The 27,164-nt window shown below is 38.3% G+C and overlaps 1 protein-coding gene across 8 annotated transcripts in view; it reads right to left on the bottom strand.

The window, feature by feature from the left end:
- The window catches only part of CNTN4 (contactin 4), a 902,287-nt gene that overhangs the window by 140,134 nt on the left and 734,989 nt on the right, over window positions 1-27,164 (bottom strand). For all 8 annotated transcript variants that reach the window (XM_077772911.1, XM_077772904.1, XM_077772907.1 and 5 more), the window contains 4 exons: window positions 27,026-27,128; window positions 24,248-24,432; window positions 11,832-11,968; window positions 7,741-7,870 (listed from right to left, as the gene is read on the bottom strand). In XM_077772911.1, the coding sequence (XP_077629037.1) occupies window positions 7,741-7,870; window positions 11,832-11,968; window positions 24,248-24,432; window positions 27,026-27,128 (555 nt within the window). The remainder of the gene's footprint in view (window positions 1-7,740; window positions 7,871-11,831; window positions 11,969-24,247; window positions 24,433-27,025; window positions 27,129-27,164) is intronic.

Here is a 27,164-nt window from a genome sequence, read left to right on the forward strand (position 1 = left end):
TTTTTTTTTTTTTTTTTTTTTTTTTTTTTTTTGAAAGAGAGCGCGCGCATGTGCACACAAGCACACGAATGGGCGAGGGGCAAAGGGAGAGGGTGATGGAGAATCGTAAGCAGGCTCCATGCTCAGCTCAGAGCCCAACTTGGGGTTTAATTCCATGACTCTGGGATTATGCCCTGAACCCAAATTAAGAGTTGGATGCTCAATCCACTGAGTCATGCAGACACCCCATCCTATAGGCTTTTATAAGTTTGAAAGCAACTCTGTTGTGTTGGCTTAAGATTGGGTAACAAGAGGATTTACAAAGCAGATTCCGGACCTGTGGCACCTAAATTCCTAACCTGAACTGATCATAGGAATCACCTGGAGGAGCTTATGAAGCATATATATTCCTGAACTCTATCTGTCATGAGAAGGACCTGAGAATTTATAATTTTATAATTTTTGCCCCTGAAAATGTGATCCCTAGAGAAGAAGCATTGGTGATCATCTGGAAGCCTGTTAGAAATGCAGAATCTCAGGTCCAACCCAAATCTTGAAATCAGAGTCAAAATTTAACAAAATACCCAAGTAATTTATATATGTATAAAAGTTTGAAAATCATTGTTAAATCTTGAATACCAGTTCTAATGTCTTCTGGACTACCAAAATGCACACATTGCCAGAAGGTGGTAGAGGGGAAAACTACTCCATTACATTTTCTGATTCACTAATTCAAGAAGACTTGTATGGACAATGGTAAAAGATATGAAGTAACAAATGCATTTAGAACATGGCTAAAGTCAAACAAAGGACAGGAAACAATCTTATTAGATTTGGAACAAGAGAGTGAACTTTTGGAAGACAAAGCAGACATGTCAATAAGATAGGCAGAGGGAAGAAGAAGAGCATATTTTATACTAATGGATAAAAGAAAGTGTGTAATTTTGCTACAGGATTCATTTTTTTCCTGGTTCTGCAATGTAAGAAGAGTTCATTGGAGATCTCTTTAGGTAAAGAACTATGGACTTTTAAATGAATAATGCCTTCACAGGAGTTTTATAGACAGCTCCGAGATTTTAGTTGTAGGGCAGAATATGGTAGTGCTGCTCAGTGATGCCTCAGGCTGCATTTCTGAGTTACATTTTAAATTCTAGCTCAGGGCACACTTGGGTGGCTCAATCAGTTAGGTGTCTGGCTCTTAATTTTGGCTCAGGTCATGATCTCACACTTCTAGTGATCTAGAGATCGAGCCCTGCATCTGGCTCTGTGCTAACAGTGTGGAGCCTGCTTGAGATTCTCTTTCTTCTTCTCTCTCTACCCCTCCCCCACTCTCTGTCTCTCAAAATAAAGAAATAAACTTAAAAAAATTCTAGCTCAATGAAGGCATTTCTTTGGGTGAACTCATATAAAGAATTATCCTAATATTTACCCCTCAGGTTTCAATGTCTACCTTTGGTTGGCTTTTTAATGTAAACTCTGTAGCCAGCATAGGCCCTGAACTCACAGCCTTGAGATCAAGAGTTGCATGCTCTAGCGACTGAGCCAGCGAGGCACCCCTCCCTTCAATTGGCTTAAGTCACCAGAGCCACACCAAGCAACATCTTTGCTCAGTCCTCACATGGCAATTTGTGAAGTCACTCTGTAGGCCTAATCCTACTCACCCTCTTGGTGAGATGGGGCCTTCAGCCATGGTTGGAATCTCTGACGCCTGATATTTTTCTCTATTATAGAAGGACTTCAGATTGACAGTCCTGATGCAACAAGATTGCTAGTATATTATATTCAACACACACACACACACACACACACACACACACACACACATACACACACACGCACAATCTTAGGATAAGTTTCCTATTTTAGGATAGCATTTCTCAAAGTGTGATCTGGGACCAACAGCATCAGTATCACCCAGAAACTTGTCAGAAATGCTGTTCACCAGATCTCACCTCAGCTACTGTATCAGAATTTTGGGGGGGGTGGTGGTGACCCAGCAGTCTGTAGTTGAACAAGTTCTCCAGGTGATTCTGAGGCATGGCAAAGTTTGAGATTCCTTTAGAAAAAGTAATGGCCTTGTGATTTGATCAGTTAGAGCAGTAGTTCCCAAACTGTGCTGTTCACTAGAATCAACCTGGGTAACTTTAAGGACTAACACCCGGGACCCAGGCTCAGAGACTGAATTAGTTGATCTGGAGGATGGTAGGGCATCGGGATATTAAGAAGCTCCCAAGATCAGCAAAATGTGAGAATCACAGAAATGGGGTTTGCTAGTGATTTGGTGGCTGTCTACAAGATTTTGGTATGGATGGTAGTTAACAACAGCAAAACATATCTGATATCGCTACAAACACTTTTAGGCTTTAAAAAAGCTTGCACTTGGGATCTCTTAGTTTGGGCAGTAAGGTGCATAATGGCATCCTCATTTTACTGATAAAGGAAGGCTTAGTAACTTGTTAAAAATTTCAAATTTGAATTTGAGATCCAGACACATAGCTTTCCCTTTTGAAGACAATTTTAGTAAAACCTCTGCCTAGATGACTACATCTGGGTAAGAAAGGCGTTTGTCCTCTCATTGGATGCTGATCACACTCAGCACATTTGATTATTTTGTAATCTGGCTCAACGAGGCAGCTGAGAAATCAGAGTCAGATGCAAATGAGCACTTGTGAAAGCCCCTGTGAAATAACTTTTAGTTTAGTCTTAATGTTTTCCTAATTTGAGAGCCAATCATCTGGATAAATGCCAAATTAACCAAATAATTGCTCAAGCCTCCACCTCACTTGAATTGGACCATCAGTTCCTTAATGGTATTTGAGCGTCCTTCCAGGGTCAGATGCCCTCTACCACACAGGCCAGGAGAATGCTCACAGTACTGAAGCATTAGACACAAATTCCTCAGGCCAAACCTATTTCTGTTTCATATATAGTCTTGGCAAAGTCAGGTCATTTTCAAAAGACTTACTTGCTCTTAGGGATAGTTCATCCCATTTCAAAATCAAAAATACTCTAGAAAACCAGTTACACTTCCTACTAGGGTCCAGATAGTCTTCGTCTGGTACAACAATTACTTGTCCTCTGTGGAGAATGCTGTTGGTACCTTTGCACAGATTTCTTTTTTTTGGCCCCACCTGCTGTGTGTTGGCTGCTTACCACCTCCAGCTGCCCCCTTCCCTGGGAAATTGGGAGGTTTTGCTCTATCTGCACCCACATCACCACCCTAGCCTCTACGGCCTGTGCCACTACCACTTAACAGGCAGCCCAATGTTGGACTGATAAACAGAGATTTTAAAAAAGGCCCAATCTCCCGGCTTCAGGTAGGAATAACTTTGAGAGGCAGTTTATGATCTAGATACTCCTCTCTAGGACGAGGCATAGGTTAGACTTTGCCTGCGACCATGGCTCAGTTCCTCCACTCTTTCCCTTTCTTTTATAGGCTTTTCCCTAGAGAATATTTCTTCAATGGCTCAGAGGTACCTCAATCCCTGCTTCTGCTTTTGGGACCTGAGTTGTCCTTGGTCCTCACCCCATGATTATATAGACAGCATAAGCATTTAATTGGAGCATCACAGACAATCTCAAAGTTGGCAATTCAATCAGCAGTCCCTGTCACCAATAGGATCATCTAAGTGGACACAAATATTAAACATGAATCGAAATGCTGCAGTGGAAAACTTAAATTTTTACCAATAAAATATGTAACTTGGTTTTTTTAATCATATGAAAAAATTTTTTTATGTTTATTTGTTTTTGAGAGAAAGACAGAGTGCAAGTGCGGGAGGGGCAGGGAGAGGGAGACACAGAATCCTAAGAAGGCTCCAGGCTCTGAGCCGTCAGCACAGAGCTGGATGCGGGGCTTGAACTGATGAACAGTGAGATCATGACCTGAGCCGAAGTTGGACACTTAACCAACTGAGCTACCCAGGCACCCCAAACAAGGATGTTTTCTATTTGATGTACTCTAAACCAGGCCTATTCTAGTAGATTGACCTCAAGGTAAAAGTCTATGTTATTCTCCCATCCAGTGAGTAAATCACCCAGTATCTACATTCATTATTTAGCAGTTTCAATCCATTAAATATAGATATGTTACATACATATTAAATACTCAGACAGAACACATAAAACAAGACCAAGGGAAAAGCCTATCAAATCTATGCTTCCTAGCCATCTCTTATTCATGACTCTAGGTTATTACCTAGCATGAAAGGGAATCTCCTTTCTAGTGCTGGGAGATCCTGATATTGATCAATAGCTGGAACCAACATACTGATTTTTTCCCTGATAATAAAGCTTTCTTGTGTTTCTTTATTCAATTCAAATTCACCATGATTCTAAGAAAGGTATAACAAATCAGTTATTTGACCCCAAAAAGTCAAACCATTACTATTCTGTAATATATAAAGTGACTTGTGTAAAATAATCATATTATAGCTTACCCAAGTTAGCCAATATTAATTTATGTGTATTTTAAAATAGTGAAATGTCTTCTCCCTCATTCACTTAAAATGAACTCCAGGGATTTATTCACTTAACACTTGACTGTCCTTTCATTCACTTAGAGTATATTAATACGATTTTTTCAAAGAGAAAATGGAATATCAAAGAAGGAACTTCTAAGCTTGTTACTCAAGATTCTCTAAAATTGATATGTAATAAGTTTTTCCATCTATCTAAAACTTTGCCCATATGCTTTATGTATTTGAGTCAAAATTTTTGAAAACATTCAGGATTCTCTATGTGTAAGAAACCATCCAGATGTTTTATGACGTTAGCCTTTGTAAAGGCCATTTCACTCTTATCTGGAATATTCCTTGTCCTCTTTTCTGTCTGTCCAAAGATAAACCACTGTTCAAGGCTCAGATGACCGGCCTAGTGCATCAGCCAAATTCTCTTTCCTAAATTCCTGGAAGCCTTACTATTTTTACCAGTATTTGCCCTGTGTCATTTATGGACATGCCTTATTCTTTTCATATTCAACATGGTTGAGATCAGAATGGTTAAATAATTTCTCAGGCATTTTCCTCTTATCTTCACTGCTCTAGATTGCTGACCTCAGGGCTCTTAAGAAAGTCCAAAGAAAGGACTCAGATCAATAATTCATTTGGAATTAGTTCCAGTTGGAAATGATTTGAAACAAATCTCTGTAAAAGATGGAGCAGTGATTCCCAACTCACAGCCCTTGAAGCCTGGGTGGGGGAAGCAGACAGGGTCTGGAGAAGGCTGTGTAAGGAGTTGTTTTAAGCTGTTACATTTCATCTATGCATAAGAATATATACATAAATGTATATGTATATATACACACATTTCATATACACTCTATTGTTTTCAGTTATGGGTAGGTGCTCTAGATAAAAATCATCTGATAGTCTTTTTCTCTTCCAGCTCTGCTTTTGGGACTTTAGTTATTTTCTGTCTTTACCTCAAAATTATATTCCATGATTTACAGTCATTTGTTACAATCAAATTTTCTTATTTTAACAAGGGACTTACAGAATCTTTTAAAATTATAATGGGGTTCCCAGGGTTGTAAATTGTAAAGCACTCATCTAGAGGGATTTAGGACAATGTGATTCATTCATTAGGCTATACACGCTCAGCTTTAGCTCTTCTTCTAACTAGTTGGCATAATGTATAGACAACATACTTGTTTTTGTAGAAAATCCTAAGTAATCTACCATGCTGAACTGTGCTCCAAAAAGAGTTGGTTACAACCACCAATAATCAGATTCAACCAATTCGGGGTAAAACTATTGTACTTGTCCTGGATGAAGTTGGAATTATTGTTCCCAGTGTTTATGGAGTGAGAGGTAGGTAGTGGTTACCAAAAAGGTCATGCTTAAAGTAGGGCCAGGCCAAGGTGATGATTATTCCAGGTGCACAGAGTGTTCTTTGGCTTCTCTGAAATTGGCTGCAGGGCCATGAACTCTAACATAGTTTTGTCTTTAATGGGATGTTGGCCCAAACTAAAGAACTTGGTGAGAAGAACACTCATGGAAGCTTTTCCTTCCTTTGTTAACTTGCACAGGGGAGAAGTACATTCATCTTGGGAGCATTTATTACACAAGTAAGCTCTACATGCTAGGCATCACACAGTGCCTCGCAGAAAAAAAAGTCTGGACTCTGAAACTGGCCAAATCATCAGAATTTATGGAATCAGCTCCTAATGTTTGCTTTTCTCTTATTCATAATCTTTCTATTATGCTTTCCCTAAGAACTACTGCTTAGGTACTTTAGATAAATTCTGAAATCAGAGCCAAGATTTTTCTATGGGATACATGCAAATTGATAGCTGGGACTTTTTTCATTTTTAGATGACCATAGGTTTTCCAATTCATTTAATTTATACTTTCTTTTTTTCAATGTTTTATTTATTTATTTATTTATTTTTGAGAGAGAGAGACAGCATGAGCAGGGGAGGGGAAGAGAGAGGGGGACAGAGGATCTGAAGGAGGCTCCAGGTTCTGCACTGGCAGCAACGAGCCAGACACAGGGCTTGAACCCACAAACTGTGAGACCATGACCTGAGGGGAAGTCAGATGCTCAACCAACTGAGCCGCCCAGGTGCCTTATACTTTCAATGATATATTTATTTAACTCATACCTCATTTTTAAAAACAGTCTTTTAACTCTTCTATCATTTAACATTCATTATTTACATTCATTCCTACACTATTTACTGAGTGCCGCTATGTGCTTCTCTATTGTATTAAGTCCTGAGAATAAAATAATAATTAAAAAAGTTTAATGTTTATGTGTGAGTGTGAGAGAGAGAGAGAGAGAGAGACAGACAGACAGAGAAAGAGAGAGAACATGGGTAGGGTAGGGGCACAGAATCCGAAGCAGGTTCCAGGCTCTGAGCCGTCAGCACACAGCCCAGTTCAGGGCCGGAACTCATTAACTGCAAGATCATGACCTGAGCTGAAGTCAGACGCTTAACTGAGCCCCTAAAATGATGATTTAAACCACATATGGTCCTTTACATCATGGGGAAGTTAAACTCCAATAGGAGAAAAAGACAGAAAAATCACAACAAATGTAAAATGCAACAGTGGCATCTGTTATAAAGGATAATTAAAAGGCAAATAAAACACCTGTAAGAGGTGAAGTTGCTCTCAGCATGGGGCCAGGTGTGACCTTCTGAGGGAGCAACACTGGCATCTGGAGATGAAGAAAGGGAAGGAGTTAATGAAAGGAAGGGCAGGAAAAGTATTCAAGCATAAGGAATAGTATGTTCTAGTGGCCCTTGGAGGATGGGAGGATGGTGAAGATGCAGAACAAAACCCATCAGTACAGCTGAAGAGCAGGGGAAAATGGGTCATATGGTGAGAGATGGCTAGAGGGGCAGACCACTGGTGTATATGCTGAAAACTCCAGATACGGAAGAACAAGATTCACTCTACCAGCTGTTCCTAGCAACCTGTCCCAACCAAGTCAACTCTTCTTCCTTCCAAGCTGAATTTTGTAGCAAATCAGCACAATAACCAGACTCCACAGCATTTCAGCAACTACTCGAATTAGAACAGTGGTCGACAGAGGAATAAAAATGGGTGCCGAGGGAACTGTGTTACCCGCTGGAAGCTTCAGTTGAGGGTGATTTAGAAAGTGGTCTCCCTGTATTGCTTGGAGTATGCATTACTTTTTGAGCAATATCTTTGGTCTCAAGACTTTTTTTTTTTTTTTTTGATTCAACATTATGCTTAGCAAAACACATTAGTTTAGTGACTTAAAATTTTTTTCCATCCCAGTATAAATTCTCACCTATAACACTAAGCTCTGCGCTGGAAAAGATAACTCCGTGTTTATTCTCTGCCACGCACTGATACATGCCAGCATCTGAGAGGTTCACGACTGTTATGTTGAGCATCCCTTGCTCAATTTGAATTCTATCCTGTGAAGGAAAAGAGGAACACAAAACAATGACCTTCTCAACTGAGACCTTAAGGCAATTTTGCTACATGTTATATCAAAGGGGCTTAATGAGAAGAAAATAGCCATCATATAAGCAATTTACATAACATGATCTATTTATCTGTCAACTAAATTTGTGGCAGGTCAGATGCTAAATGGAACAACCTTGTACATCAGTAGGTAAATGGAATTTAAATTGTAGGACTCTCTGGAGTTCTCATTGATTCAATAGTGCAACCATTCAGATTAATATCCACTCTAAATAGATGAACTTGAAATTGAAAATGCTTTTGTACTTTCAGGCTTTGTGCTAACTGTGGGAGTTTGGGGGTAGGGAATACAACTATATTTACTGTTTAGAGTATCAAAACATTCAGGCTATGAACAGGCAACACTTTGAAGGTTAAAAAAATTATAATCTATATGTTACAGATTATAGAAGCAGAGACAAATATTTAATATTGGTTGTTGTCAGTGGTATAGTCTAAGTTTAGGGCCATCTTCTGCAGGCCAACTGGAAGAAAGAAGAGTTACTGTACTGAACAAAAGACCATTCTCATTTGCCAGCCTGAGGACACATAACTTGAATTATCAATTTTTATAAGTCCCCAGAAGGATCTCCTCCTCTGCAGGAACTGCTATTTAAAAAATATAAAATATAAAGATGTACTGGTTTTCTATTTGACTCAGGGTTGCGATTTAGCGGGGTAGACACCTTATTAGGCTTTGATCAAATCTAGGTAACCATGTTCCCTCACGTTAAATAAAACTGAGGAAAAGGCTGGCTATCTGGGTACCTGCACTCTAGTGGTTTGAGTATGGTCTTTATAATTGGGAGAATCATGGAGTCAGCAGGAGCTCTTCCAGGGACAGGAGAGGAGTATGTGAGAGGGCGACAGTCCCCTTTCTGCTTTGTGTGCACTGATGACCCACCATTGCTCACAGCAGACCCTCTTCACTGGGCTGCCTATGGATGAGGAAATCTGGATACGAAAACCTGGCTCTTAACTTGGAGCCTGAGGAAAATGTCAAATTTCAGTGAATATGTGAGTTCAGTAGGAAAATACCATAAGGAAAGTTTAAATTGGACACAATTGTTCCTCATTCTTAAGGTCCTCCTCATTCTTCCCTTGCTTCATTCCAAGCTCTTTGTCAGGATCTGCTCCCTTAGATGAGCATTCCTTTATTAGGTCAATGTCTCCTCTCTCAGCAGATTCTCACAGTACCTTCCAGATGCTCTTTCAGAAACAAGGTATACATTCTTCCAGCTGCTAAGTTTGATGACTGCACACAGCTGGGTCCCTCTCTCTGGGCAATGCTCCTGGCTGAAAGAACTTTCCAAATTCAATGCCTGGTTGGTGCAGTGGTACAACAGGCTGCCCCCAACTTTGCCTCAACAGCAGAACCACTGAAGGTCTTTCTGCTCCAGAGCGCCCCTGTCGGCCTATATTGGCAGTGCACCACTGTTTAATCTGCCCAGTCTGGCTTCTCTGACTCCTTCACAGGTGAGGCTCTGAGAGCTTACCCAGCATAACTTCTGAACACAAATCTCTGCTTCAGAGTCTGTTTTTAGAAAATGCAAAGACAGAGAGTAACTACTGAAGTATTTATTTTCAAAGAGCATTTGGACTTTTCTTCCCTTTGTGCCATATCACCCTCTACCTCCCCCCTTATTTATACGGAAAATAAAATAAGTCTTATTTTCCATATAACCAATTCTGGAAACCTTATTCAGGCAAACCTTGGTAGTTAGCTCTAAATCCAGTAGACATTTAATATTTGAATCTTGGCTCTATTCCTTACTAAAGATGGATGTGACCTTAGGCAAACTGCTCTGACCTCAGGCAAAAAGCCAGGTTCCTTGTCTGTAAATTGGGCATAGCAATAGTACTTACCTTATAAGGTTCCTTGTGAATACCAGATGAGACAATGTGTTTGAAGTGGCAGGATAGGTTAGCACTTGTTAAATGTTTGAGAATCACACCTTCCAAATCCTTTTTAAATATTATTATAACCTATCATTTCCCCTAACAAAATGAATACTCTGCATAGAATTTTTATTTCAGTGGTTACATATTGCTAATATTAACATCTTATTCTTTTGAAAAGTCTATCTGGGGTTGCCTGGGTGGCTCAGTTGGTTAAGCATACAGCTCTTAAAAAAATTTTTTTTAATGCTTATTTGTTCTTGAGAGAGAGACAGAGCACAAGTGGGGGAGGGGTAGAGAGAGAGGGAGACACAGAGTTTGAAGCAGGTTCCAGGCTCTGAGCTGTCAGCACAGAGCCCAACATGGGGCTCAAACTCCCGACACATGACATCATGACCTGAGCTGAAGTCAGATGTTCAGCTGACTGAGCCATCCAAGTGCCCCAAGCATACAACTCCTATTTTCAGCTCAGGTTGGGAACTCACAGTTTCTAAGATCGAGCCCAGCATTCAGATGGAATGCTGTCAGCATGGAACCCGCTTGGTATTCTTTCTCTCCATCTCCCCAACTTGTGTTCTCTCTCTCAAAATAAATAAACTTAAAAAAAAAATAAAACATCTATCTGCTTATCTTTTCAAAATATCTTGTTTATTTTCATAGACATAATTCCTTCATTTAACTCAGCATTCTAAACAGACTTATTTTTATTTCTGTGTTAGACTATTCTATAGTTTGGCTCATCTTTCTAAAAAATAAAATTTTGAAAATGTTTTGGAATACTGGCTTACAGGCTTATTTGCGAAAAGGAGTGATTTTCTCTGTCTTTATTCCCATCAGCGGTTTTGTGGCTGTTCTACCTTATCCCCTGGGCCATTTGTCCAGAAAGAGATTTACTTGTAGATTCTGTGACGTCCTGATCTGTGAGAATACTCAAATTACTGCAGCTCTCAGCCCAGAGCTGGTGGGAATCCTTGCCCAGGACTTTCCACCTGTCTTGCACCAGTGTGTCTGATTAAGCCAGGCAGCAGTTTGGATGCTCCTTTCACTGGATAGCAATAGGTGGGGAAGATCCACACCCCAAGCCTTTACTCCAAGGATACTGTATCCTGTCTCCAGAGAGGATTTTTGCTTTTTTTTTTTTTTTTTTTTTTTTTGAGAGAGGGAGCAAGTGAGGGGCAGAGAGAGAGAGAGGGAGAGAGACGGGGGGGGAGGGGGAGAGAGAGAGAGAGAGAGAGAGAGAGAGACCAACCCAGAAGGGGCAGAAAGGAGAGAGGGACAGAGAGAGACATGGGGCTCAACCATAGCAGGGCTCATGCTCACCTGATGCTGGGCTCAAACTGACAAACTGTGAGATCATGATTTGAGCTGAAGTCCAATGCTTAATTGACTGAGACACCAGACGCTACGGATTTTTGCTTTCTTAAAGCCAAGCTCTCAGGTATGACTGCCTTCCCTCAGGCCCACAGTCTAGTGCCTCCAGCCCCAGTAATCACTTTCGTTTTTGTTCTATTTCTGTTGCATCAGAGATAATAATCTTGCATTTGCATATGTCATTACTATGTGTTTGGAGGCAGAATGGGTATTTTGATAGTGATCTTATTAGACATCACGTTGTCCAGAAGTCTCCACAGACAGAAGAGAATAACAAAACCACAGTAAGAGGAGAATTTGTATGCTGGGAGGTCTTAATCTTATCTAGAACACATACACATTTGTTTCTTAGCACAATTACATGTTCTAGACTTTCTGCATGACTTTCCAAAGTCATTACAGCCAAAGATGTTAACTTATGAAAACCAAAGATTTTGTACAGAAGCTTAATTGAACAAGGCTGAAGAACTGGATTTATGGAGTTTCTATGTATCAGTTGCATTTACTTCCACTTTTTCTACTATTAACATTTGTTTGCATATTATTTTGGAAACAACTCATCATTTTACTGTTTCCATAACAATGAGGGCACATGAAACATTACAGTCAATACTAAAACACAATTATCATCAGTTGGCTTACCCGAGTTAACAGTGGTTCACCATTTTTTAGCCACCTGTATGTAGGTTTGGGCCTTCCATTTGCTTTACATTCCCAAAAGATGTTTTCTTCAATGGCCACATGTGTATCATTTATTTTCTGAATCCAATTAGGTTGAGCTATAGCAGTTCAGAAAGCAAAGATGTACATTCAGTATATGTTCCATTTATTTTTATCACATGCAATCAAAGGACAAAAGTAGACTCTAATAAAATTATTTTTACAAGTGTTATGCAAATTACAAGGCTGGGTAAGAGTTCAGGGGGTACTTTTAGAAGACAACCCACTCTATGTCCAACTCTGAATGTCCTGTTTTTGCAGCCCATGTGGTTGGTCTTTTAATTGCTAAAGGCAGAAAATAAAAATAGCATTGCCATATGGCAAAATTAACTGTCCCTCTCCCCCAAGTAGCTATTTTTTCCCCTTTTTGTAGGAGAAATATCCTACACTGCCCACCATTTCCGGCTGGGAGCATATTTTCCTGGATACATACTATATTTCCCAGATTCCTTTGCAGTTGGAGGGAACCATGTGACTGAGTTCAAGCTCTGGACACCTGTGTGAAAGTAGTGAGAACAACTTCCAAGTTGTTTACTGAAAGATCCTTGCCCTAGAATCTCATTTCCCCATACTGTTCATGGGGGAGGGAAAAAAGGTGACAACTGAAACAGGCTTGGGCTCAGAGACAGAAGCTATGAAGGATGAAATGCAGACTTGCCAGTCTTGGACTTTGACCTTATAGGGCAAAGTAGCCCCAGACTGACCAGAGATTTTGGGGAAAATATGTGGGACAGAAATAAACTTTTTTTAAGCTACTATAATTTGGTTCTATTAGAGCAGCTTAGTCTCCTCCTAACTAACACACTTACCTCCTACATATTATATAGTTAATTTTGTGACTTTTTTCTCCTTCTAGACGATATCATTGTTTGTTATTGACTTCTTTCATAATGATATAACGTTATACACAAGAGTATGGCTCCAGAACCCCAAATCTCTGAATGAGTCCTGATTTTTACCAAAACTTTTCTTAGGAAATCATCTCTTGTCCACAGTCTAACACAGGAATTCAAGGCAGCCCACCATTCTATACTATTCCCACTACCCAAATTATGCCACCTTTCTCATGCTTCAGATGAAGTCATGTTGTTTTTTCCTTGTTCTCAATAGAGACAAAGACAATGTTAATTCCACATTCCATAAAATATCTTCATAAATACCAAATCTTGCCTAAAGCACAATTCATGCTATTGCTAAGGGTAATGGTGAATAATTAAGTAGAAGACATTTAGTTCAAAGTTCATGCAGAAGACAACCACAGCTATCATTCTGGAATGTTTTCTTCTCACAGGGCAATTTCTATAGGGTAATGCTTACCAAGAGAAACCTAATAGTTAGAATTGTTATCAGTATTTAATTAGAAGATGCTACTCAATATTCTTAACATGTCTCTTAGCTGACTTGACCTCAGTAGCTTCATTTAATGAGGGTTCAAATCATCTATAATTTAACTCAAAAGGAAATTATTAGTGTTGAGGCTAACCAGTCTATCTTACTTACTTACTAATAAACAAAACTAGAAAAACACTCAACAAGTCACTTAACCAGCAGAGGTCTCTAGGTCCTTGAATAAATGCTGCTTTCTTCTTTTCCCATCTACAAACAACTGCATGTTTTTCAAAGAGCAAAACACAACTTTACAAATCTTCTACTGATGAGGATGATGCATTGCTGCATATAAGGGGAGGCTGAAAGGGTAGATTTTTAAAAAAATTTAGAACATCAACAAGCATTAACTTGAACGAAAGGTTATAACCTTCATCCTTGAAAGAGCTGCAAGTCAGCCATTGTTCTGTATCTTCCTGCTGCTACTGCAAAGGGAGCTCAAAAGGTAGATGCCTTTTCTGTTCTCTGCTTGGAGAATTTGATGTGTAACCCTGATAGGGCTAATGGCAGTTGTGTGCCTGATTTCACATTCAACCTGCTGAATATTTACCCCCCACAGAGTCCATGAAAACAAAGCAAACAAGAAAAGCTACAGAAATCTATGTGGAATATTAACAACTAAGCCAAACTTTTCAAAGAGACTGAGGGAAAAATAAATGGAAGGGCAAATGTAACTTATGAAGCAATGTCAAGTTGAAGTTCAAAAAGGAAACATCAAAACCATGTGCAGAGACTGAGATTTCAATGTCATAGATTTCCTGCAACACTTGGGCTTATTCATTGCTTTCTTTAAAAAATATAGAAAGCTGGAAGCAAACATTTGCCACCACCCCCTTCCTCCCCCCCCNAGAGTCTGGAGAGGATTTTGCAAAGACCTGGCAAAGTTCTAACTAATTGCTTCCATGGGCTCATTTTGTCTCTTCCAACAGGGTTATGGAGGTTAAGGTGCTTAACAAGAATGCTCAATTTGTGCTGGTCAAGGTGAAGTCACAAACTAATTCAGCCGATGTAAAGTATCATCATGTACTTTCCTTGTTTTCAAGTAAAATTAATTCATAGAAGCCAAATGTGAAATGATAAAAACATTTTCCTTTTGAGGTGAATACCTGGACAAGGGCCCAGGATGAGGAAAAGAATATTATATTATATAAATGGCAAAGCATGAGATAATTTTACTTTTTTTTTGAGATAATCTTACTTTTTAACATGCCAGTTGCAGATCTATAGAGCAAATTCCTACACAGTGAAGATTTCTGCTGCCACTCACTTAGATTGGAGAAATCAGATCTAAGTGACTGAGTTTCTTGTATGCAGTCTGTGGCTGATGAAAATTGTTTATATGTCTCCATATCTCTTTAGGTCATCTAGTTCAAAGTCTTTGGATAACAAATGGTCCACTTTAGTGCATGATGAAATCATGATTTCCCTTTTTTTTTTTTTTTTTTTTGGCTAATACATATGGGTCCATCATATTTATTACTTAGTATCTACTTTTAACTACCTTTTATTTTTTGGCTAATACATATGGGTCCATTGTATTTATTACTTAGAATCTACTTTTAACTGCCTTTCATGTGTAAATAATAACTGTAAATAAGACCTGAACAGTTTGGTATAGCACTATTATTTCAGAAAGCAAGTTGTGTTTAAATGCCTTTTTGGGTAATATATGTAGATTCCACATATTAAACAGAATTAATCACATCCACATTTAAATGATCTATTTTAGCTATACATGTTCTTTCAAGATTTGAAACAGAAGAATTAACTTTCTGAAACATCTTATCTTGTTCTTAAGTTACAAACTCAAATATAGGGTTAAATGATTGTGTTGGATTTGACCTTGTGACACTGTTAGTCTCTTGGATAGATGAACAATCTTTTTATTTCAACCTTTTATGCAATAACTGCTAGAAATGACCTAAATTTTCATGTATTCCAGCCACTGGAATCATGTAAGCATCATATACAATAAGAATTTATATTGCAGATGGATATAATTTGAATTTAGTGACCAAACAATTTTCAAATCTAGATCTCAACCTAGATCTTTGATTCTCCAAAAACAGAAGTTTCTAATAGGAAGAAATGCCATCATGAGCCTTAGAATTTAGAAATTTAAAAATGTAAAAGAAAGCATATGCTGGGGAAAAGCATTTACATTGCTACTGCAAAGATGATCCAGTAGCCGTTTGAAATTATTTCAGGTTGCTTACACAGTCTTGGAGAAGATGAATCACCTCCAGGGAATGCAGAGGTTTGGCTAACATTGCTTAAGAAGTTTATTAGTAGTGGGTTTTATGAACCTAAAGATAATTACTTGGATTCAATTTACCATCTATGTATGTATATGAATATGAATAGGATATGTATATGTATATGTATATGTATATGTATATGTAGAGTTGCTTCCCAAGTCCTTATCTGCAGACAGGAATTTTGGACTGTTGACAGAATCACTGAGATATTCTCATTATCTTCACCTTGAAACCAAACGTTCCCAGCACTAGCACTTCAACTATTCATTTTCAAACCTTACTGTAGAGAGTATTCCAACTTATCCTTATAATCTCCTCTGAAAACCCTGACTTCCCATTTGCAGAAGTCATTGAATGGAAAGACCAGGTTTACCAGAAGTACTCATATTGTGTCCCAAAGTAGGGTCCAAATTTGATCTTTGTTCAGTCTTCATCATCTCCCATCCTCTGACTTCAGGCTCTCATCCACTCTACACATGACAGCAGGCAAGCATCCTACTATGGGAGGGTCTCAAATTCAATTCTGCAAAGTTCTGAGGGCTCTTGGGAGGTATTTTCTTCAACTAGAGAAGCCTTGCTTTGTTTCAAATATTGAGAATTTCATGTGAAAAAAAAGGAATTAGATGATTAAACAACACATGCACTTTGAAAAATACTACACTGAAGTCATCTAAAATCTTGTCTTGGATTTGGAGCCTGGAGATTGAAAGCTTCTTTTTACATTTAAATTGAGGAGAGGCTGGAGTTGATAGTGTCCAAAGTCTCTTCTAACTTTAATATGCAAAGTCTTGAGATTGTATCTTGAACTAACTGATTTCTTGGGTCTCCCAGGTTCTCTGTTAATTTGTGCTTCACTCAGACACTTATTTAGGGTCTCTTCACCCTTGTGCTGTACTTTTGCTTCTGGAAATGGCAATACCATCAGGCCAATCCTCTCACAGGTAACAATGATAAATTTTGCACAAAAGGTAAAAGCTGACTCTGTGAAAGCAACCAAAAGTAAGCATATTTCTACTAATAGGTATTCACTAATAAATACAACAGATGCAATTATAGGAAATAATCTCTGTGTGAGATAATGGCTAAGATTTGTGAATGTGCTTTGCACACTGTAAATGTTATACGTACTAAGGGAACATTACCATCATTTCATATTTTTAGGCAAATATTTAAAGTACTGTCTTCTTGTTCTACCCAGTTCTCTTACTTTCTCTCCAACTGTGCCCTGCAAACACATAGCACCTGTCAAATAAGGGTCTTATTTATCCTCAAGTCCAAAAGTCAGTTCTTCCTCATACCTTTGTTCTTACTATTTTGTCTTTTTAGATATTTCTTTCCTCTCCATTCCTAACCTGTTTTTGCTCTGAAGAAACAGCTCATCCATGAAGCCTCCCCTGATCTGCCAATCGTAGTTCTTCTGAACACATACAGTTCATTTGGCACAGTCTGTTTTCTGCCATCACTTGTATTGTTTTTGTAAGGCCTTATAGCTGGTTCAGTAAGCCCACTTCTGCCCACCAAAAAAAAAAAAAAAAAAAACAACAAGCTATTACTCTAGCCTAACATGGATTAATTTCCCTTTATTTTTCAACTTGATAACTACCTAGTGATTCTCAGAATCTGCTCTTACTGGGTTGAATTTATCCCTTCCTTCTGCTGAGCAAAATTTACCTTCTGAGCAAAATACTACCAAGCCCTGACACTATGTATATTTATGGGGTATCTCCTCAGCATCGCTTTATATACGTTATTTCTCAACCCCATAACAACCTGTAGGTTAAATGGAATTATCCTCATTTTACAGATGAGGCCTAGAAAGAGTAAGGTCTCATTTCAGAAAGTGGTCCAGTTAGGATGGACATGCAGGCCTGCTTGTCTCCAGTACCCATACTCTATCTATACGTTCTCAAAACATGTGCAACATTACCATCTGTGGTGATGTGAGCATTTTTTGGACCTGTGTTTCTCAAAGAGTGGTCTATGGACCACTGGGATTCCCTAGGTCTCTTTCAGAGAGCCCATGAGATCTTTTCTTTCCAACTACCTTTCTGTATGAGATTTTCTTCATATACTTCAATCAAAACAATGCATCATGACTGACTGAACACGGAAGCACATATAAGAGTCCAGCTTTCTTCTATTAAGACAGACATGAAAGAGATTTGCAAACACATAAACAATGCCCCTTTTCTTATTAGTTTCTCTGTGGCAAAATAGAATCAGTTTTCTTAAAATATGTTAATTATGCTAACATGTCATTTTAAAATAAAGTACTAAATTCTGTTTTAATTTTTATTTTTTTTAATGTTTTTTTATTTATTTCTAGGAGAGAGAGAGAGACAGACAGACAGACAGCGTGAGCAGGGGAGGGTCAGAGAGAGAGGGAGTCACAGACTGAAACAGGCTCCAGGCTCTGAGCTGGCAGTCAGCACAGAGCCCGACGCGGGGCTCGAACCCACCAACCGCGAGATCATGACCCAAGCGAAAGTCGGCGCTTAACCGACTAAGCCACCCAGGCGCCCCTGTTTTAATTTTTAATATGGGGTATACATATGGCAAAAAAATCCTTTGGAGTATTTAATAATTTTTAAGTGTGAAAAGGGGTCTTGAAACCAAAAGTTTGAGAATTCCTACTTTAGACCAACACAGAAACTTTCAGGTACATCAATCTACTTATGTAAAACTTGCTACAAGTATATTTAAACAGTATTCCTTGTGGATAAAAATTGTAACAGCACCTCTGCCTTCTATGGCAATAAAGAGTAAAGGTTTTGAATTAAATTTCAACATATTGTCCTTGATATGACTTTTTCTTCCCTTCGTCTGAAGCTTCTCTTGGGTAAGGATCTTGTGTCTCCACTTCTTTATTACTTCCCACTGACCATTAATTACATCATGTTCTCAGTATGCACCTCTTGAAATTTGCAGCAAGCCATTTTAATAGAACTACCAGACAAAGAGAAGGAAACAAAAACTGTTGACTTTACTTTAGTGACGCTGAGGGAAATTGAGGGTCTCAATATCTGTTCTGTCTGGGACAATTAAGCAGACTATTGCTCTACTGCAAAATTACCTTATCTGTTGTGTTCATTTTTTGGTCACTATGTCCTTTAAGCCACTTTGCGGGACTGAATATTATCTAGTGATCACATATACACAGCGTATCCAGGGGGAAATTACTATGCTGTGCTGCATGATCCTTCTGCATTCACTTGTTGATGACCTTAGAGATACTCAAACACTGGAGAGCCATCAAGTCTACAGTTTTGTCATTTGAACCAAAGACCATAGCATACAAGGTCTAGATATACAGCTATATATACAATTTGCAAAGGAGAATAAAAAGAGTTCTTTCAGACTCAATCAGTTGATTATATCAGAAAATAAGAAGAAAAACAATTATTTATCTGGATGTTTTCATTTATGACACTGTTTGTGTGAAAATATGCAGAAAAAGTATCTCGATAATTAATGGATTTTCCCCATACCTACTGTATTAAAATGTCTTATTGACAGGAAAAATAACATGTGCAGTAAAACAGAAAGAGCAGTTCTACCCATAGCTCTGATTCTCACTCACTGTACAATCTTGGGTAAGTTATTTCATATCCCTGGGCTTAGTTTTCTTTACTTGTAAAAATCAAGGGGTTTGCCCCAATGGTTCCTTCTAGCTCAAACGTGACAAAATTCAATGAATTACAGCCTGCTCAAATATTATATTCTCTATTTCCTAATGGTGAAGATGATTTTACTCTCTTAACACCTGTTACATATAGGAGGAATTATACAAAAGCTATTAAATATCAGGTTCTTTTAGTTCACACTTCATTCTTCTAAATGATGACTATTGGTCCATTTATGAAAAGAAAAAAAGGAAGTGACTATACAGACACAATGAGGTTGAAAAATGAGTAATTATCAAGTGAATTAAATCCATTTTATACTTTCCTTTCCCTTCTTCAAAGATAATTACTTTAACACCCTTATTCTACTTTGTCTGTGTAGACTGGCTACAATGCCTGATGTGACAGTGAGCCATTAGCTTTGTAGAGAACCAGAACACCTTTGCCTGTGTGTAATTTAATCTTAGCTTCACTTGCAGACAGCTTAGCACAGAGTAATGGTTCACACAATGTGGACTCTAGACAAACTGCATCAGCATTACTGAAGTATAACTTTTTAAAAATGCAGATTCTTAGGTTCCACCCCAGCCCTACAGAATCAGGACCTCTGGGGGTAGGGCCCAATATTCAGCATTTTAATAAATTTTCCATGTTATTCTGATGGACACTGAAGTACAAGAACCTCCAAGGATGAAAGAACAAGCATGACGTTTGGAATCTAGCTCTGTGTCTTACTATGGAAACTTACATTTGCTATGTAAACTCTTTAGCAATCAGTTCCATCTACAAACTGGGTTTCAAAGAATGAGAATGTCTTCCTGGTTCTACCTCCCAAATACATCCCAAGTCTCTCTATTTATTTTCCTTTCTTGAGTCCTAGCCACCATCATCTCTCACCTAAATGGGTCCCTGACCTGTTGTCCTATGTTTGCTCTGGGTTCCCCATCATCTATTCACCACAAAACAACCACCATGGTCTTCTAAAGACATGAATTATATTGAGTCATTCCCCTGCTTAAAATCTTCCCATGGTTTCCCTTTATACTCAGAATAAAACCCACACTCTGTGCCTGGCTTATAAAGTACCACATCAACTGTTGCTCTCCTGCGTTTCAACACTTTTGCTCTTTCTCACCATGATTTAGTTATATTGGCTTCCTTGGTGTGGCTCAAATATGTCAAGTAGTGTCCTTTCTCAGGGCCTTTGCAATTCCTTCCCTTCTGCCTGGAATGTGCTTCCCTCGAAAATCTGGCTCTTTCTCATCTTTCAGGTTTTGGCTCAGAGTTCAACTCTCAGACTAGTCTTCCCTGACGACCTAATCTTATGAAGCCTTTCCCCGCTCCTAGTTTTTTCTTTCTTTCTGTCACATCATCCTAATTATTTTCATCATAATTCTTATCATAATATGAAATTTTCTAGTTCATTTATTTGCTTAATCGTATATTGTCTTTCAACTTCTAGTAAAATATAAGGTCTTTGAGGGTAGAGATTTGTCCTACAACCCTAGTGCCTCACATGGTCTGCCATATGTGTAGAGGCCTCTTTAAGGCAACAGGGTTGATCAAGGCAAAAGGGCCCACAGTGACCACTGAGCTGAATGCAAATGGGCTCAGTAAGCAAATCACCTCGAAATAGCGAGTGGCTCTCACCCCATACTCCCCCACTCTGCCCTATGACTATAGCCCCTCCTGTCTGCCATCACCTGTAGCAGGCAGTCTTTCCTTTGCTGTCTTGCCCTCTGCACCCTTGCAGTGTATTCAACAGACTTCAAACTCCTTTGTTCTGCCTTCAGTGAATTCTTTCACTGCCCATGCTGCTGGCTCCCACTCCATCCATCAGGATGGGCCACAATATGGTAGGCAATGAAAAACCAAATTTGTTGAATTAATAATATATTAAAATCACTTTGGAAAATTTCCACTTTTAACAACAAAGATCCACTGTATTTTACTCTTGAAAATTACAGATCTATTTGTAGGAAGTTTTTTTTTTTTTTATGTTGAAAGATGTCTGAAAGAGCAGATTAAAAGTAGATCACAGTGCATAATGTATAAACTTATCCAGTCACTATACTGTATACCTGAAACTAATGTCATACTGTGTGTCAACCATACTCAAAAACAAAACAAAGACTAGAGCACTCTGGTCAAGTACAAGTCAAGGAAAAATAAAATGGGAAGATAGGATAGGGTAAAATGTTCTATATCTGAACTAGTTTTAATTCTTCACACATCCCAAACATGAGTAGCACATGCAAAACTAAAAACACAGCTACAATGGAAGCCCACCAACCAGGAATAGGGGTGCCCATCATTCTGATACAGGGAAGATGGAAGCAAAGGAATAATGCTCAGGATGGGAGGAAGGTTAAATGGTGTCAGTGTAAGATGAGAAAAATTGCCATACTGCTAAGCCAGATCAGAAGTTAGCACACCTATGGTTGATGTGGAGACTTTGATGAATGGAACGCGACAGCTTGGAAAAAAGAGAAGCAAGTTTCTAAACTCAAATCCATGGTTTATAATCCCTGAGCATAGCACATCTTAATGTTGTAAGAAATTCTCTTGTCAACAAAGGATAAGTGACTGGGGCTATTTTCTCCCCTTTTGTGATCTACATAGTGACTTTAATTATAATAACTCATTTAAATTGGAGATCTAGACAGCTGGATATTAGGAACTCAGCATTGGGAAAACCTAACAGAGACCAAAAAAATGAGAGGAAAAAAAATGACAGCCAAGCACTTTGGTATAATTAATCTCTCCTGTGACAATGAAAACAGTTCGATAATTTCTGTGTCACTGATATGCTAGTTGAGGAAAAACAAAAGAATAAACATAGATGCAACAGCCAAACACTATTAAAGTCAACTGAAGTGACAAGCTTCTAACACCAAGGGTGGTTGACAACTGAGAAAAGAGCAGAGTTATCTACAAAAAGCAGGCAAATTTCATTCTGCTTTTCCCCCCATGCATGGATGCAGATAACTCCACTTAAAAGGGAAACACTGTTAGAATCTGATTTTCATCTCCAGGGCAGGATCCCTGAAGAAAAAAACAACACATTTTACTGCACAAGGCTGAGGTCCAGTGACAAATTTGATACTCTAGAACAGTAATTCTGGAGTATTCTTTTTCCAGTGGAGGAAAACTTTGACCCACTAGGAAGTACTATGTTCACTCCTAGTTACAGAACATTTCATAGCTTCATAACAAATTGAAAACAGATATTTCACCTAAAAGAAAACCACAAAAGTGAAAATAACTGGATTAAATTAGTTGAGCAACTCAAATAATACTTGGGAACAACCATAGCTGAACTGAAAAGTGTATTAAACTAATAAAAAAGATGGAAGCATTAGCTGTTTACATAACTATTTTCAGGGTGTCTTTACCTGACATTTAAGGAATAATTATTACACTGGTGAGAAAAATGTACCCTAAATATTTTAAAAAATATATCAGTAGTATCTCGCTAAACAAATGTGTAACTCTTGGTGCTATGTTTTCCCTATCAGTCAGTTAACACCTTTTGTTTTTCAATCAAATAAGGATTCAACTATCACAGTTTAAAAAGAGCAAAGATCAAATATCAAGTCCATCATTTGGCTTGAGTAGAATTAGTTCTTTATAATTGCTGAAGAAAGATGAATGATTAAAGAAGTGTGCAAATTTATTCAAACAACTCTTGCCCAGGTCATCTTGTGAAATACATTCTAGAACCATGTGGGCTCTTCTGCCACCCCAGATATATCAGGTATGTGAATACCAAATGTTGCAGGTCATGTGAGACAGTTCTCTGCAAACTAGCTGATGCTCAAAATCTCCACTCAGTTTCCAATCATGTTTCTAAAGAAACTTTTATGACTAGTGAATAAAATCTCTGGCTACATCTTAAAACCAAAGTGCTTTGGAAGAAGAATTTATCAAATAGACAGATTTTTGTGGTATCTGTTATTGCAAAAAATAAGAATATTTAAAACTTTTGCTACAACTTGCCCCTAAAGAGCTACTCTCAATATTTTAATATACATTGTATATTTAAACCATTCTTGAATAATTATCAACCTACAATATTTATTTTCAATGCCCAGAAAGATGGGATTCAGGCATGTTCCAATTTGGCAGAACTCTATTTGCCTTCAAAATGCCTATCCAGTGAAATTCCTTTTTGGATTTCAAATTGATACCCTAAAAGGGTTTCCAAGATTGGCTAAATTGACAACCACGTGCTAGCAGTTTTACATTTATATTATGTTTGGGTCAATGCCGACGATTTGATTGGAATAGGAGCAGCTGCACATAAAGTCTTTGGGGTGAGAGAGATTTGTCACGCTCTACTCTGATAACTAAATTTGGGGAGTGTGCATTTTGAAATGTTCATGGTACCACATTAAATTGCTATCAAATAGGAGCAATTACAAAGAATTAACATGAGCCCCAAATCAAAATTCAAAGGAAGAAAAGCATACAGCTTTAGAAAAATAGGAAGAAGGAATAACAAAATGTTTCCTGTGTCAAGTTTAGAGCTTAATGGCAGGAGGAAAAACGGTTCCTCTGCAAGTGTGTTCACACTAATATCCATCTCCCAAACACCTCAGCCTAATTTCTTCCTCTCTGCTCCATCAACATCCTTGCCGCCCCCCCCCCCACACCCAGAATCACCCAGGGAATGCTAATTAGCAGCAAACCAAGGGTTTTACACAGTCCTATACTAAACAATCTTTTCTGAAAAGTCTGAATGCAAATCTCTTTGTTTATGCTTTTATTATTTAAAAAAAATTTAATGTTTTATTTACTGTTGAGAGAGAGAGAGAGAGACAGCATGAGCAGAGGAGGGTCAGAGAGAGAGAGAAAGACACAGAATCTGTAGACAGGCTCCAGGCTCTGAGCTAGCTGTCAGCATAGAGCCCGATGTGGGGCTCGAACCCATGAACTGTGAGATCATGACCTTAGCTGAAGTCGGACACCCAACCGACTGAGTCACCCAGGTGCCCCTGTTTATGCTTTTAATACCATGGTCTGTCGTTTTTATCATTTTACAAATGATAAAGCAGAAAGGCAAACTTACCATAAAAAGTCAACTGTCCCCTTGCTACATTTTTCCCTCTTGAATTTTCAGCCACGCATTCATATAAACCAGCATCCTCCTGTTGAAAATTGGGGATTTCAAGAATTCCATTTGACTTGTGTCTTCTGGCTTTCCTTGCTATAGGCTTTCCATCAGCTCTTCTCCAAATAATAGTGGGTACTGGACTGATAGAATAAAAAGGAGTGAATCAAATTAGAGAAAACTATATCTTTTATTTGAACCTATGCTTCCCATAACCCCTTCCTTCTTGATTCTAAGTTTATAAGCTTGCCTTAAACAGTATCCCCCAAACTTCATTCATTCATGTATCACTGTTATGATTTTAGCCATATATACATTTCTAGTGCTACTATGTATTGTTTTTCTTAGTGTCAACTAACCTTTATTAACCCTAAATAAGGTATGATAGTATCACTAAAATAAAAACATTTTTATATGCTTGTTATATTTTTTTAGTACAACTGTTCCTTTTTTCAAAATCATAAATACGAAAATAAAAACATCCATGCATAAATGTGTCAGATTAAAGGTGGCTGCAAATTCTTTCACATTCCTCCCATATAAGATACAGACCCCTCCTCTGCCTTGAACCTGCTGCATTGTTTGACTACTTTGATTATTGAAATAAAACACAAGTGATGTGTCAGTTTCAAGGGTTAGGCAATAAGAAACTGTCAGCTCCTACTTTCTCTCTCCTGGGACATTATCTCTAGAATCTTACCAGATGATAATATCAGTTCACTAGGACAGTGGTTTAGGGAAATTTGACTTTAAATAGTAAGATAAGAGAAGCAGCCATCTGTGGGGTCTTTATGTACTCTCATGGCATCCATCAGCCTACAGCCTTAACTGCTAGAGCACATCTTAAATTGCAAGGAGGGCATCATTGAGTCTGCAAATCAATGGTTTAGCAAGCTAACCACAGCTTTTAAGACTGCAGCTTCCTACCAGGGGATACAATTATTTACTTATTTATTTTTCACAAAAACACACACAGAGAAGTAATTAGGCTAAAGACTTGCTAATCTTCTCTGGAAAACCTGAGATGGTATTTAAAAAATTAAAGCCATCAATTCTACTATACTTGTTTTAGAACAATTTAAGTTCATTCAACAGACACTAACTCTAAATGCTGAAAGGCTCTATCAAAAGTACATTATGGGTGCCTTTACATTTAATGAGATACACACTTAATATGCGCCTTTACAAATAACTGTACTTAGACATAGTCTTCCTGCTCTTAAGTGGGCAATGATGATGTATCTTGGCAGCTGGATATGCACACCCAAACATTTCTGTGGAGACTGGAGTAGCCCAATTTTGGTCTTTTGTTTTTATTCCCGTGCCATTCAGGCAGTATGAATAGAGTTTAATTCATATCCCCTTTGAAATATGAACAACGAGAATTTTGCTCTTTCTCCAAAAAAGATTTTTCAAGGTGTCACCTTGCATAGTCTACCAAATTTATACCTTGCTTATCCAGTTAGCCTGCTTTCACCTTTTCCCTAGATATTGTTTCCCAATGTATGTATTTAAAATAAAAAATGGGGCCATGTGATACTGCTTAGCAGTCTGGTTTTAGTCTCTTAGCAATAAATTGTGGGTACTTTCTATTTCTCATATGTTGTTCTACAATTTGACTTTTAATGTCTGTACAGTGTTCAGTCATACAGATATGTAATAATTTAAAATTATGGACATAAAAAATTTACCACTGTATGTATGGTACCAAAGTAAGGATACTAGTATAACTTACACTGCCCTGATTTAAAAACATGGAAACGAAAAGAAATCTTTCATTAGAGCTGAACATATAAGATAAAAAGGAATATCTTTCTTCTGTGGTTGCTGTAAGTGCAAAAAAAATATACAGAAACAGATTACATGCTGATATAGGGGTTGGGCACAAGCAAATGCTGATGCTTTGGCCAAGATTAAGGTTCAGGAAGAGGATGGGGAGTTAGCACTGGGTTAGCGGGAGGTGGGGTTGTGTATAGGGATTTACATCAATCAGTAAAATCCATAGATGACCTAAAAATTCTCATATTAGATGACAGTGTGTACCATTGATGCCAAACCCTTTTTTTAGGGTTACTGGAGACAACTTAACTGATCTGTTTTTCCATTTTCTTTATGCCCTCTGAGAGATACTCTATGGAAAGGTTAACTGGATCCCAAGTAGACTTATCTATCATTCCACAGACTTAATAATAAAGTTGTGAATAATTTTCAGGCGAGTCCATAAAAAGAGACTCTCATAAAGAATATATCGTCTTCCCTATCTTTAGCCAGAGAAGAAAATCCAAAGTAGAGAGAAGAGACTGGTAATTTAAAAAGAAATTCAAGAAAAGTTTGATGCATCCTCTGTAAACTCGGGCCAGGCTGAAAGTCCATATTTTTCTAAATAGTCAGCTTGAGCGTACCTCAAATGAAGGCCATTGTTTTCCTGTCATTCTGGGTTAGACAGCATGCACATTACAGGTCACAATAATAGAAGAAAATACTTTTTCAGAATTGCCCATTCTCTTCTCCTTTGTGGCCATGTCAATTGTGGCAGCCTAATCCCCTTTGTGCCATTCCATGTACCCTCTCCATGGGGAGAGGGCAGAATCAAAGATGCATACGTAGAATTACAAAAAGAAAGGCCTGACTTGCTTTTCAGTCACCTCAGAAGCCATCACCGTGAACAGTGCAAATAAAATTCTACACCCATGCGGGCTGAAGGGAGGAGAAAATGGAAGTGAAACCAGAACTTACTTTCCTAAGGCAAAGCATTCCAGCTTCACTGTTGTTCCCTTGGCGGTGGGCACGGTTTCTGGGAATTGCACTTCTATTTTTGGCTCATATTCACCCATCACCCCTGTGAATAAAAAAAGGGACCAAGTCTTTGAGGCTC

Source organism: Crocuta crocuta, unplaced genomic scaffold (assembly GCF_008692635.1).
Source record: "Crocuta crocuta isolate KB4526 unplaced genomic scaffold, BGI_CrCroc_1.0 scaffold489, whole genome shotgun sequence".
Taxonomy (NCBI): domain Eukaryota; kingdom Metazoa; phylum Chordata; class Mammalia; order Carnivora; family Hyaenidae; genus Crocuta; species Crocuta crocuta.